This window comes from Vigna unguiculata, chromosome 9 (genome assembly GCF_004118075.2).
Source record: "Vigna unguiculata cultivar IT97K-499-35 chromosome 9, ASM411807v1, whole genome shotgun sequence".
Lineage (NCBI taxonomy): Eukaryota > Viridiplantae > Streptophyta > Magnoliopsida > Fabales > Fabaceae > Vigna > Vigna unguiculata.
Window position 1 is genome coordinate 4039329 of NC_040287.1, and position 16021 is coordinate 4055349.

The 16021-nt window shown below is 35.1% G+C and overlaps 1 protein-coding gene across 1 annotated transcript; it reads right to left on the reverse strand.

The window, feature by feature from the left end:
• Positions 1-4989: 4989 nt before the first annotated feature.
• Positions 4990-6904, reverse strand: LOC114162726 (pectinesterase/pectinesterase inhibitor PPE8B-like). Its single transcript, XM_028046687.1, has 3 exons — positions 6533-6904; positions 5932-6432; positions 4990-5832 (listed from the first exon to the last, which is right to left on the reverse strand). The coding sequence occupies exons 1-3, from the start codon at positions 6852-6854 to the stop codon at positions 5129-5131; spliced, it is 1527 nt and encodes a 508-aa protein (XP_027902488.1). The 5' UTR covers positions 6855-6904; the 3' UTR covers positions 4990-5128.
• Between the last annotated feature and the right edge of the window lie 9117 nt (positions 6905-16021).

Here is a 16021-nt window from a genome sequence, read left to right on the forward strand (position 1 = left end):
CTCTTAGAGATACAGAATAAGTTGGTTCAAGATAGAAGTGAATTGAATAATGAACTATTTTTTGTAAAATAAAATTAGTAACTTTTAATAAATCAAATTGATTAAGGTTGTAAAATAAATTTTACAAATAGTTTAGATGTAATATAAACACGTAAAAAACTTACGGAAGAAGAAGAGGTAATGAGAAAAGAAACTTCATGAATAAAACTAATTAATCCATGCGTAAATTAAATTAAAAACAATTATAAAACATTAATACCGCCTCCAAACTTTTCACGCATTCATTCAAAAACCCTTTAAAATTTTCCAAAAAAAACTCACAGAACCTCCAAATCTTAGAAGAAGAAAAAAACTCCAATTTTCCCAAAATTCCGAAAAACCCATTTGTGATCCGTGAGTTGGATGTTTGGGGTCGCCGTAGAACGATGGGTGTTGTGGGTCATTACAGAACGTTGGGTTTGAGACGGTTGCAGAACGTTGAAAATCCCTATTTGTGGGTCTTCGCGAGGTATGCAACCACCGAGATTAATGGGTCGGTGATAAGTGTAAAAGATAAGTTAATTTTTTATTTAAAATTGATACTTATCACGTGTAAAATGATGTTATTTGTGTATAAAACAAACCTCTTAACTTAAAATAGAATGATGTATTTAGAATTGAAGTTTTATGAATTATAATGATATTTTGTTATTTTGCAGTGAATATGAAAAAAATTATCAAGTATGCAGTTGAGCCACCTAGAGCTAAGCCATGGAAGTAGAAAAGACAGGACAACATATTTGTACTTTCTGGTTGAGCATAAGAAATGGAGCTAAGCCTCGTGAAGAAACCCTATTTGCAAGGAAACCTGGAGCCCAAAGGTTGACCAACCAAAAAAACCCTTCCAAGAAGGAAAGGTCACGTGCTAAGCACTAGGACAAGGGGTTGAGTTGAGAAGGAAATCCACTAATGAAGTAACCCTGTGGCTGAACACCAAAAGTTGGGTTGAGCATTACCCAAAAATTCCTATAAATAAAGAGTTTGTGTCCTCATTTCAAGCATTGAGCGGAGGCTCCACAATGTAACAATAACATAGAATCGAGTCTGTGAGGCACGAGGGAGATGCTCTTAGTGTAAATCTTATGTGTAGATGCTGCTATAATTACGTTATAATATTCTATGAGTACCTGAACTCCCTCATGTCCGGGTTTGATGTAATTAATTCTGATTATATTCACTTCTACTCCTTACCTGTTCATTTTGCTTTCATTCAATTGTTTGTGGTTTGATTTATGTTTAATGATGGCTTGAACACTTACCTATTTAACTGTTTATTTTGCTTTCATTCAATTGTTTGTGGTTTGATTTATGTTTAATGATGACTTGATCACTCATCTATTTAACTAGTTTGGATTGAGTTGGAAAACCAGTCTCAAACTGTGGTCCAATCAAATCATCATACATGTATTGTATGCTCCATGGCATACCAGACTGGATGCTGGAGGAGAGAGTCTTACACATTAAAGCAAGGACTCATTCTACCAGGAGTTGAAGAATCACATTGAATTTGGAGTCCTTAAGTTCTAGTGTATCAGGGATGAACCTAGATCTATAAAAAGAGTACTCCCAAGACATTGAATGATTTACAAAGTAAGTAAACAAGATGGTAGGTAGTGGTGTAGTAGAAGAAGATGAGATGAAATCAATTCATAACCCTTACTTCACTCAATTTATCTAATAACTACTATTTATTTTTACTTACACTCTTTATCACAAACCAAAAACCTAAAAACCAAACTACCAATATACTTGCTAAACTCATGTGGTTACGACACTTGTTGATACTACTACGTACCAGTACACTTGCTGGAAAATGATTATTGTGAAACAGTCATCAGTTGGCTTCTTTTGGGATTAACGGGTGTTCCTATTAGTGGGTTTGCGAGTGAATCTGAATATGGCAACTACAAATAATTCACATAATTGCACACAAATAGTTTACATTAAACTCAATTATTATCCAGAGACATGTATTTTGAATAAGAATCACTAGAAACTTGCACTTGTGGTGACTTCTACTGCTCATCCATGATCATCTAAGGTCATTATCCTGCTACTCTCACCACATGAACCATTCTACTCTATTTGAGTATGAATGATCATTAAAGTTTCATGATGTCACCTCACTTGAATCCATAGTCCAATGCATATACTAAAATAACACCACCATAAAATTTTCCCATGAGACCCATGGAATTATGTCAAACACATACAATACTCATAAATATATATATATATATATATATATATATATATTAACAAATTTATTATCATCACAGTTTCACAATAATACTTTCGCAATCATATACATCTTTAATCATATTTTCATATTCATATATCAATAATTCCATCTCAAATTTCAAATAACAAACAATCACATATTTTACATCAACATACCGAGTCAAGTCTCAAAATACTAACATCATTCATGCATAACTTCATACACCGTATTTTTAAAATTAAGTCAATCAATCACATGTTAAAAATAAGGAATTAAAACTCTGAAGCATTCTCGCTTGAGCTAGAAATTCTCACTTGAATGACCGAAACTCTCGCTTGAGCTAGATATTCTCGCTTCAGCGACAGAGACTCTCACTTAAGCTAAAGATTCTCGCTTGAGCTAAAATTAAATAAAAACAAAAAGAGTTTTAGTGGCTTTCTCGTCTGAGCTAGAGATTCTTGTTTGAGCGACATGGGTTCTCGCTTAAGCTAAAGATTCTCGCTTGAGTTAAAATTCGAATAGAGAGCAAAGTAGAATTTTGGCTATTTTCACTTGAGCTAGATTTCTCTTGATTGAGTGACAGAGGTTCTTGCGTAAGCTAAAGATTCTCGTTTAAGCTAAAATAGTATATTTTCACATGTTCTCAGCATGCAAAACTAGAAAACACAAACCACCACAATTCACATGCACTCATCAATTTAATACATCAAAACTCAATTAATGACCAAGATAAACAATTCCTTTCAAAATTTCAACAAAACCTAACTTCCCTTGCTCTTACCTCAAACGCATACCAAACTTGACAAAAAGAAGATCCCAAAGAATTTGAGCACCAAAACCCTCAATTCAACCTAAAGAAGCTCAAAACACAAAAACACATAAAAAAAATTAGGACTTTGATCATAGTCAAAGCGAAATTAAAAACCCAAAATAGAAAAAGGGGTCGGAAATATTCTATCTCTAATCATACAAAATTTTGTTAATTTAACAAAATTCACCGTAACTTATATATTTAGTTTAAAGAAATATAAAGTTATTGTACCAAATAAGTGGAGGGATCGATCAAAATATTTAACAAAATACTCATTTAAGGTCGCATTCACAATTACATATTAGTTACTCTAGACCTTGTATTTTTCTTTATTGTCTTTGAATCTCCGGTTACTTGTTCTTTCTTGTTTCCCTCCAAATCATATCTTCCAAGTTGCTCTTGTCTTCATTGTCCTCATGACAGACTCTGTTACCAACTTTACTTAGGAAATAGAAAATAAATAAAATAAAAAACTTGAGTAAGCCACAGAGATATATAAGGTCAGCTAGGTTAACTCGTATTAGGTTGCTGAGCTATTAAAATAGGAAAAAAATATTTTAATTATAAATTATAATTTTTTTATATAATGATGCATACTTAATCGAATAATTATCAACAAAGTGAAGGTCAAAATTTTAATCTTGAATAAAGCAAATTAAAAATCGTGGGACTTCAACGGAGTGCATTAGTTGGGTAATAGGAGCAAAACTTACCTCATTTGTGTTACCAAGAAGTCACAAATTAAAGCAAAATGGATGCAACTTTCAATTTTTTATCAATTATAACTGACCAAGACCCTTCACCCACCAATGTCACTTACAAATCTGATATTCACCATTGGAGCCTGCTTCCAAGAAGTCCTTGTCCATGCTAACTAAGGTTCTTTACTTTGAAGCTTGTGATCATCCTTTGATCTTGACCTTTAGCTTTGTTTTTTATCTCTTAAATTGCTTCACCTCTCAACAACACACTAAACTTATTTTTCACTATAGGACTTCTACATCTCCATACAAACAAAAATGTAGTTCAACATAATGTATATATAAGCCATATGTGTTTGTTTTTTTTTTTTTAATCAATTAGTTTCACTCTTTCTTACTCCTACCTTTTGTCACTATTACCAATTAAAGTGGCAATTAATTAATATCCTTCCGTTTTACTTGTGCCTTTTACTTTCTCTTTTAAGTTGTATGCTAGCTTACCATTGAAACATGATGACTAATGTGACAAAAAGTAAAGTATATGCAAGTACACATCAATGATGATGACACCAAAACAAAACCACACATACAACTCTCAAGTTAAATGATAAACTCTTAAATTGTTTTCGACTGTAAATAGAAAAAATGAGTTAATTTTCCATTTTTATAAGTAAAATTTGTATGAATAAGTGAGTTTAAAATTAAAATTTATAGTTTTCATCCTCGAGTTTTTTCTATTACTCAAATTTTATATATGTTATTAGGATATTTTTTTAATATTAATTTATATAATAAGTAAGTTTATAATCTTACAATTTTACTAATCAAGCATGCGAGAACGAAAACTCCATAAATTTACATAAATTTTTGGGTTTTGAGTTTGTCGAACTTATAGGAGTGAAAATTGTCAAATGCTTACGATTTCAAGATTGTATTGGGAAACAGTAACAAAATGTTGTGGTTATTATTTGAATAAAAAGAATAAAAGAGTACATCTTGCATTTCTTTTCTCTGAAACATTTTCTTCTGAAAGGAAAAGCTACCTTAATAGGAAGTAAAAGGATCTAGCTTATGAACAAAGATAAAATGCAAGAACAAAATAGACAAGAAAATGAGAGATAATATTTGTTATTTCTCAATCGATTTACTATCTTGTTATTTGATTGTTTTTAACATCTGAAATTCTAACATTAACTTACCCTTCTAAAAAAGTACTCTTGATCAAACCTTCCTGAATTTCTTCTAAAGAAATCATTCATACACATAATTGCTGCACTTATTTTATGATAATCATTGTCCATTTCTTTAATCTACATGATGATGACCCAGCAAATTATGAACACAGGGAGTAGTGTTTCAGTGGCCACCAAATCCAGAAGTGTATGTTACACCAGTTGAAGGTAACCAAAGATCCCCCAAAAGGAGATTGGCCACAGTGAAGTTATAAGCCTGGCTAGAATCATTGATGACATGGTACCCTGGCCATTTCACTCTGTTATCAACCCTAGCTCCTGGTCCATAATTCTTGTACTCTCCGAAGTACAAAGTGTCCAAATACAATGATGTTCCATCCCACTCTAGCCACCCTTCTGGCCTTAACACCTCACTAATGTAAGACTGCATGAAAACTGTTGTAGAATATTTCCTCCACGGTCTTCCAAGGTAAGTTGAGGTGGTGTTAACTGAGGGCAGAAGATCATGGTCTGCTGAAACGTTGCAGAATTGGATGGAGAACCCAGATGATCCATAAGGGCACGTTTCTCCTTGAGCTGTGATTGTGTTCTGCTGTTTATCTAACCCTTTCTTCACCAGTATTGTGCAGTTCTGGAACACTGCACTCGCATGTCCAAATATGAAATCCACGGTGCCACTAATTTTGCATTCTCTGTAAAATTGGCGCAAGGAGTGGGCATAGAGGCTGTCTTGGTACCCAAAGATCCCACATCGGAGAAACACAGAAAGGTCAGAGTCTGATCTCAGTGCAACAGATTGGTTTCTTTCGGGTCCTGCAGTGTTCCTGAAGGAAATGTCTGTTGCTATGAATCCTCTCCCATTTACAGCTTCAAAACAAGATAAAAAAATTAAGAATCAAAATTAGTGTAAAATTTGAAACCAAACATGTTTTTTAGTTCTTAGTATTACTACTGAAGTTTCCTTACCAAAGGTAGCAGTTCTGTATGTGGTTAAATTTTGAGTACGGCTGAGGTTACCGGAGATAACAGTATCATCCATGCCCTCTCCGATCATCACAATGTTCCATTTGTTCTTCTTGATCTCAACTTTCTCGGTGTACAAGCCCTTCTTTATGTGTATCACAAAGCGTCTCATGCTATATTCAGGAGCTGCATTCACAGCATCCATCACCGTAGTAAAATTACCACTTCCATCAGCAGCAACTACAGCATCCGCAGGCATCGTATTTCTCTGCAGCAGTGGTTCAACCAATGCAGGAACTTTGTCCATTCTGAAAGAATCCGAAACAACCTGGTTCACCAGGTTTTGGAGCAACAACATTGCTTCCTTAATTTCATCGTATATTAGATCCTCCACATTCCCACTTGTACCTTCAAAACCTTCCATGCACGTGTCTGTGTTCGCAAGTACACCACTTAGCCATGTCCTCAAATCAGAGCTCAGATTCCCAGTACTGTTATGCTTCCCTGCCATGTCATGCCACAAATATTATACCCTTTCTTTTCTACTAATTAACATAAATGAGATTATATAAGAAAGACTCATTCAGATAAAGATGATAGATACCTTGGGGAGTTTCAACTGCGGAAATGGACCAGCTGAGTTCATCAGCTGACAAGTCCAGCAACTCAAGACATGCGACAATGGCATCAGAAAGAGGAAACTCACTCTTGACATTGCTGAACTCAGATTTGAGAGTGGAGGTAACGTTTTGCAAAACATCACCTACTTTTCTCACGGAGCTTACGAATTCGGAAGGAGAAACTTTGAGGGGATGGAGTATCGCAAAATCACAGGGAGCAAAGAAGAAGAAGATGAAGATGAATGTGGCAGATGGAACTGGAGCAAGTTGTTTTCTCCAGAATACAGCCATTGCAATGAATTGCATAAGACGAAGGAGAAAACTTTTAGTAATTCATCATACAGCTGAATATTGTGTTTTGAACACATAATTTATAGACAATGAAACTCTGTAATATCTATAATCTCCTAAACTTATGAAAATATATTTTGTAATATCACTATTTAAGTTAATAATTAGGATTTATATGTTGAAAAACATTTATAAGACTGTTATTCAAATATAATATTTTCAATATATTATTACCTAAATTAGAAATGGATTTAACTCATGCCTCTAAAATGTAACAATGAAAGAAATATCTAATTTAGTTAAAATATTTTATCCTTTTTATCATCATCAATGAAAAAAGGATAGCACCTACTTCGTGTTTAACTAAAGATAAACTAAAAACTTCAAAATCAGCTCCAGCTGCATCTCACCTTTCTTATTTTTTTCATTTCTAAAAAACATCATTAACGCCATGTCAAAATCGCAAAAAAGGGTTTCTTAAATTGAACACTTAGTGATGACGAACACAATGACACTCCGTTGGGAAACCTTGTGAGCGTTGCAAATTTTGCAAAGAATGAAGAATAATTGAACCATAAAAAAGTGTCATATGTGAAATTTGAAGATGTGTTTGGTTGATGTATAAAAAGTTATGTTTCTGGGAAACTGATACAGTAGGCATAGAGACGAGGGAATTTTTAGAATAGAATGAAGTGATTTTGCAAAAATTGCAGAAAATCCAAATTGGATTGGTACAAGCCAGCAAAGCATGACAGATAGCAGAATTTGACCTGGTTTTGTCAATAAAGTGGTTAGCTCTAGCATAGCATGTACATAGAGGGTAATTTGGATTGTAATCAAAGTAATTGTTAGATATCAATATGGTCTAATAAACTTTTATTATACTAATAACAACAAAATCACAATAAATAATAAAGGAATGTAATTTGAGGTAATTACACTAATAAAGATATTTTTACTGATTAGAAAATGTGTTCACTTCTAAATAATAATTTGAGAACAAGTGATTTGATAGGTAGGTGGGATAGAATAAAAAAATATTTTAATAAGTTAAAATATAAAATTATTATTTTACGTTAAAATTAATATTAATATGTTATTATTTGTTTATTGTTATTGTTATTTATTATTATAATTATTATATGTGAATATATTATTTGTTGAAATTATAATAAAGTGAACATAAAATATACCTTCAAAAACACCTAATGAAAACATTAAATACCTTCAAATCATCTCTTCACTCTGAAGAATCCTCTCACCCTTTCCTCAAATCATCTCTCCTATTTCTTCAAAAAATCACTGAACTGAACATGCATAGCTCGTGCAATTCCATCTACTCCATTGGTATATCAGTCAAAGTGAACACAAAAGAAAGAAGAAAAATAGCATTGAGTTGTTTATTTGAAAAGTTGAGAATAGTGTCAACCATCTTTTTCTTTGTGCATTATAATTTATAATGTAAAATAAATTTAATAGTATTTTTACAAGATACAAATATGTTTTTGTCACTTAAAAAAAAAAAAAAATATATATATATATATATATATATATATATATATTTCGAAACTGTATTTTGATCTCCATTATTTTTTTACTTTTGATCGGTAAAACTTTCGTTTTTAAATTTGGTCTTTGTTATTTTGTTTTAGATTTTGTAACATATTTCATCTCTCCTTGCAAACCGTAGTTGATAATTTAATTTCAAAAAATATTTAAAAGTAAATAATAATAATTATTATTATTATTATTTTGAGTGTGGGTCGAACATTCACTTAAACAATCTTTAAGTCCTTCAAGTATTTTGTTTTGTTCTTCGTTCGGTGTTCTTGTTCGTCAACTAAACTACAAGAAAATTTGATATTATCGACAGTCAAAATTCGTCGCTAAATCAACATTATCAATGGATTATCGACGATCAAAAATACGTCAGTAAAATGCTTGTCGCTAAAAATTTATCGATGAAAATCATATTCCATTGGTACTTATCGACGAAAAAAATTTGTCGATAATTACCGACGAAAATATTTGTCTGTAAAATCCGTCGATAATTATCAACGGAGAAATTTATCGATAATTATCGACCGAAAAATCCATCGGTAATTATCAAAAATTCCGTCAGTAAATAATATGCATTGTTCATCTTCTTCCTCCTCCCCCTTTCATTTTTTTTCGTTTTCTTCTTCTTCGTTGTCGTCGTCGCCGCCGCTGCCACCGCCGTCGTCTTGTTCTTCTTCCTCTTTGTTCATCTTCTTCTTCTTCTTCTTCTCCTTCTTCTCCTTCATCTTCTCCTTCTTCCTCTTCTTCTTCTTCTTCTCCTCCTTCTCCTTCCTCCTCTTCTTCTTCTCCTTCTCTTGCTCCTTCTTCTTCTCCTTCTCCTTCTCCTTCTCCTTCTCCTTCTTCTTCTTTTCTTCTTCATTTCTTCTTCTTCTTCTCGTCTTCTTATAAGGTGAGCTTTGGGCGAAAAAATTTCCGCTTCTTTTACCAACATATAAATCTGTCGGTAAATTTGTCGATAAAAAAAATAAATTATCGATGAATTTTAAGTTATATCAGTATCGACGGATTTTACCAACGAAAAAACCCGTCGACAATTCAAATTGGGGCAGGAAATTTTCTGCTTCTTTTATCGACGGATTTATCATCGATAAATTCGTCGGTAAAAATTTTTAAATTATCGACAAATTTTACTGACGGAATAATCCGTCGATAATACAAATTTGAACGGAAAATTTCTTGCTCTTTTTACCGACGGATAAATTCGTCGATAATACAGATTTTACCGACAGATTTTTTTGTCGGTAATTAAAATTTGAGAATCCGTCGGTAAAATCCATCGATAATTCAAATTTATCGACAAAAATATATCCGTTGGTAAAATTCTGTCGATAATTTCAGTTTTTTTTTTGTATCGATGGATACCTTTAAAAGGTGTTTCCATGGTAAAGTCAACACACAATCGGTGAAAGCGATAAATATTGTAATTAATGCAAGATAAAAATGTCCCAAACATCATACTTTGACTTGGATTTATACTTTTCGTCGTGGGTCTTTGATTAGGATTAGTCTAATCACAGTCCAATCATGTTTAATCCTCATTACTGATTTGTTTGGACTTAATTGGGAGATTAATTGACTTCTAGAGGCAAACCAATCGGTTGAGCCTAACTGACTGAATCAAGTTGCACTTATTTCGAGATTATTCAAAGAAGATTAGTATGTCCTCTACGCTAAGGATGTTTCCATTCAACGAAGTCGAGTCACCCAAATTGTAATTTTCGATCAAACTAGCGTTGGTTGAGAAATGGAATGAGGTGCAAACGAGTACGTGATCTCAAAGCTAATTCAAGGTTTACTCGAACCAGCAAGTCAATAAAATTTATGAAAACCTTCTTTGAAGTAGTCTCTTTAGTCGTTTCTTGTTAACTTGACCCGCCAGCTACTGTTAATCTGGCCCACTCACCCATAGAATACAATTTTTATTATTTTTCCATAACTAAAACTTAACTTAAATTTTACGATGATAAAATATAACTGTTGTAAGAAGAAAAAAAAACATCTTAAGATTATTTTAGTCAGCTAACCAATAAAAGGAATTTTTTTTACGTGTAAAAATACAGTTATCAAACATTTTTCAAATAATAATTTTATATTTATAACTTATAATACTAATTGAATGTTCTAATAAATTTGCAATCAATAATACTATTCCAGCTATATAAAAATGCTTAACGAGATTTTAATATAAATTTTATATATATTATTATTTGGGTACATATTCATTTGTTAATAATAGTTATTCAAACTTTATAGAGCATTTTGTTAAATTGAAAGAGGAAGGGAATGGCCAAGTGTCTGTTACACTTTGAATGGAATGAAGATGCGAATTTCTTTCCAAAATGAAGAAGATCTGAATGTGTTTGTATAGTCTTAAATATTAATCAATAGGGGTGATCATGGATTGAATTTTTAATGATCCAATCCACATTCATTTTAAATCCAAATAGTTGGATTAGATTTTCGATCCAAATCCATTTTTTCAAAAAAAGTAGATTGAATTTTTTTTAAAATTCAGATCCAAATATTTAGATCAAGTTTAAATCCAGATCTAAATATTTGGATCAAGTTCAAAATCCAAAATCCATTTTTCATAAAATAAGTTCAAATTAAATTTTTTAAAACTTCTGTTCATAGGGCTGACACCATAGAATTTGACAGATTTTTTGTCGGGGCCAATGAGGCCAAATTTCAGCATGGGATGAACTTGGATGACTTTTGAACGAATTTCGGTCGGGGACGACATGACCAAATTTGGGCCAAGGTCGACATGACAAAATTTCAGTTGAGATCGACTTGAGTTGATTCGACTGAATTTCGGCCAGGGCCGATTTTGCCTAATACGACCAAATTTTGGCCCAAGCCGACTTGGCCAAATATGGCCACATTTGGGCCAAGGCCTGATGAGTCAAGTTTCGGTCAGGGTTGACTCCACTAAATTCGTCGGTCGGAACCGACTTGACTAAACATGACAAATTTTCGATCACAACTGACTAGGTTGAATATAGTCAAATTTCGTTCGGGACTTATTCGACCGATTACAACTAAATTTGGGCTATGGAAATCTGTCATATTCTATGGTGTCATCGCTATGGAAAATCTAATCCACATCCATTTTGGATCTGAATAATGGATGTGCATCCAATTTTGTGTCCAAAGGGCTAATACCAAAGAATTTGACAGATTTGGCCGAATACTTCCAAATTTCATCCAGTACCAACTGGGTCAAATCTCGATCGGGATTGACTTGACAAAATTTGGCCTAATTCGGTAAAATTTTGTATAGGGTCACGCCAACTCATGTCTCACGTCTCGCATCTCGCGTCTCTCGTCTCACGTCTCTCGTATCACGTCTCACGTCTCACGTCTCATGTTTCACGTCTCATGTTTCACGTCTCATGTCTTACGTGTCACGTCACACGTCTCACGTCCCACGTCGTCTCATGTCTCGCGTCCCACGTCTCATGTCCCACGTCTTACGTTTCACGTCTCACGTCCTACGTTCTACGTCTCACGTCCCATGTCATACGTCTCATGTCTCTCGTCTCACGTTGCACGTCTCACGTCCCACGTCGCATGTCTCACGTTCCACGTCGCACGTCTCACATTATTGCACTGAAATACTTGATTCTTTCATAAAATAATGGTGTTTTGGTTTACTCGTTGCAATATAGCTAAGGTTCTTCTTTGTTGTTTATCCTTTTTTAGATAATAGTTTCTTATTGATTGAAAGAAGGAAGAGAAAGGACATTATTTTGCCGGAAATAGGAAAGCTAACCTTATGCAACAACAATAATTTGAAGCTTTTGCAGATGTCTGCTATCATTACTTGGATGATTTTAGAAAAGTGTTTAGATGTTGGCAAACAATATTTTTTTATTGGTTTTCTATTTTGACATTCAATATGCGAAGAGATGTATCACAAAATTCTAATCAAGGGTGGGCAAAAAATCTATTTTTTATAATCCAATCTATTATTTTTGTGATCTAATCCATTTAATATCTATTTTATTAAAAATTCAATCCATTTAAAATTCATTTTATTGGATAAGGATATCAATGTGATATATATTTTATATCTTTTATGAATTGGATTTCATTCTCTAAATCTATATTTTCAAAATGGATAATCCAAAATATCCGATTCAAATTTTCAGTTTATATTTTTTGTTAGGTTAGGCTAAAAGTTGAGACCGACTAGTCCAAATTTAGTCGTATTTAATTGAGTTGGCGTAATCCTATAAAAAATTTGGCCGAATTCTGTCAAGTCGGTCTCGATCGAAATTTGGCCCAGCTGGTCCTGGACAAAATTTTGAAGTATTCAGTTGAGTTCACCCTGTAATATCCCGCCAAGATATTACTGATATATAATTAAATAAATGAAATAAATAAAATATTGCGTTTAATAATACCTCATTTTCCCAAGACACGGGAAAATTTAAAACTTTATTAAATGGGCGAATAAAATGTACAACGTTCCTTACAAAACCAAAATCCACAATATATCAAGTCACCCGTCAGGGTTTACATATGTTTCTAAAAACAAGTAAATAAACGCAATAGTTTCCCCAAGTCAATCCCCTCTCCGCGACTAGGCTGCACCAGAGCCACCTGCATCACCAACATCTGCTCCCGTGTACCGCGTACACGATCATCGCTAAATATACGCAGATAGGGTGAGCTTAACAATTAAATCACAGGTATAAAGTTGCAGAAATATAAGCATATAAACACAAGATATCATACATAACATCAACATATCACATTGCCCAGTTCTTTAATTTCTACCATCTGACCCCCAATCAGATTATTCGTGTTCTACAACGTCTAAGGATTACTTCAAGGTGACTTGTTGCCATACCTATCGGCCACAACCGATAGAGCACGTGCGGGAAAACATGCTACGGATCATACACCGCAACGCCAGGTAGAGTTCCCATATACGAACATAGTCTGTATTCGTCCCAAGACTACCAAACTCGTCAGCCAACAACTGAGGAGGGCAATCTATCTGGACCCATCCATACTGGCCACAACCAGCACACTCACACCGGCAACACTCGCCAACCCGAGCCACAACTCAAGGGTTCCTCGTGTTCATCCGCCATCCCGAGCCACAACTCAAGAGATGTTATTCCGAGTCACAACTCAAGGAATACCACGTGCTTAACCCCTATCCCGAGCCACAACTCAAGGGATACGTTCCGAGCCACAACTCAAGGAACACCAGCAATCTCACCCTTAAAGCATCACTAGGCACACTGTAGATCACAAATTCACAAGGAAAACTCAAAGCTGCAGCAGTATAGATTGCCTGGCGGGGGACACGTGCCGCCAAGCACTGCCAGCTCCCAGATCGCCTGGCGGGTGTCGCGTACCGCCAGGCGTCAAGTGCGTTAAAACACGTAACCTCAGTCGCGACCGCCCAGCGGGTCATTCACTACCGCCTGGCGCCGATGTTTCCGTTCCCCATTGTCACTGCTCCGTCCGCCTGGCGGAATCCACCTCTCTGCCAGGCGCCACTCACTCCAGTGGCCCTCTGTATTGATGACTATCGCCTGGCGGTCTCAACCCTGCCGCCAGGCGCCATACCAGTAGCTGCACAGCACGAGTTCCAAACTGTCCAACCAGACTATATGACTCAATTTTCCCAAACCTCACCCTATAATTTCTCTCCAATCCTTTTCCACATATCCTCAAAACAAATTCAAATGTCACCAAGGCTAATATAATTCACCATTACAACTTAACATCCTTGTCCTAAACCTCTACTTGAGAGTACCAATTACCTCTAAGGTTTCACAATTCAACCTGTCGCACATAAAACAGAATTCTAACTTATGTAACTCAAAATCACATATTACCATCACACCAATATTAACTCATATCACGATCTAATTTACTTGGGTTCTTTGTTATTCTCATGTACTCTTTTTCGCATAACCTACCCACCATGTAGGTGAATTTCATTTCATAAAACTCTCCATCCCCAATGACTCCAATTGTCTTCTAACTGAACTCATTATCATACAAAACTTCCTTTAACCTTCAGCTCCCCCCCCCCTTAACCAAGAAAACGCCACTCCTGCACTACCATCGTCGTCGCCTGGCGGCAAGTTTCACGCCGCCAGGCGGTGCATCAGATCTGGAAATTTCCAGATTTCTGCAATACACCATTCGGCCTCCAGACCCCACTATGTCCTCACAATTTCACGTATATAAAGCCCCTTATCTGACTGTACCTACTCCATAAATTTTCCTTTCAGAATCTTCACTCTCTTGCACTTCACAGTACCAAATTTTCCCAATCTTTCAACCTTAATACCTAGTTGTACTGTTCTATTCGATTAAACTTTTATATCACAACATTCAACAACAATTTCGACATCCAATTATTCTCTATGACTTATCCTAGAGTTTTCCTCGTTTGAAAATCACCCAGAACCCCAGAATTATCAAATTCGAGACCTAACGCTTACGTCGCCTGGCGGACGGATCAACACCGCCAAGCCCTTCATCCCAAAATCCAGAAAATGATAAGAACCCCATGCGTCGCCTAGCGGCCGGGAATGTGCCGCCAGGCGGTTTCCCTTCCAGAACCCCAAAACCAGCTTACACAGATGAGTCGCCTGGCGGTGATTCATCACCCGCCAGGCGATTTCTGGAAATTTTCCAGAAATGCAGAAATTCGTGAACACATCAGTAGATAGACATTCAATTTAACATACATCACATATTATCATTATTTAAAATAAAACAACGGCGTCCAGCTCCCCTAACCTGGAATCCCTTCGCTTAAATTGAATTGTTTGAGATACTCCAATGATCACTACGTCTCCCCCTTCTTGATGTGGTCACTCAAACCTCACCAGAACCTCACTCAAACCTCACCACTCTCTCTGATTTTCGTGCTCTAATTCAGATCGCTATTCCAGCTTGCCAAAACCTTCCCTATGGCCATTTTTTACCCTTTTAAACTTGGCTTTTAGTAGAGTTTAATTACCCAAAACGAAATTTACCTAATGGTACTGTTAACTACCATTTAATTGACCTTTATGATCTGTTTTTCAGCTACCCAAGGCTGCCTCTCAACTATCTAGGGTTTTTCCCAACCTTTCATATTCAATTCAAAGCCAAAATGCCAAAAATAATGTTTTTAGTTTGGTTCTCCAAGGTTTGAACCCATAACCATTCAATCACAAAGTAATTACACAACCAATTCAACCAAGTCATGTTTCATGCTTAACAAATCCAATTCAGACATCATATCATACCAGAACATAATTACATAGATTTAAATAATAAAACAATAACACAAAAGTTAGCATACATAGGACTCAAACCCAAGTCCTCTCACACAATTTAAGTACTCTTAACCACTTGAGCTAGTACTTTTCCACATCATACCAACCATAATTTAATGTCATAATTATTTCCCCTCCCGTATTTATTAATTAATTATTTAATTAATTAATTAAATTCTACGGGTCTTACACACCACGACCCAAATTTGACTGCATTGGGCTGAGTCGACCTAGACAAAATTTGACTGTATTCGGCCGAGACAACCACGACCAAAATTTGGCTGTATTCAGCCTAGTTGGCTTTAGTCAAAATTTGGTCGA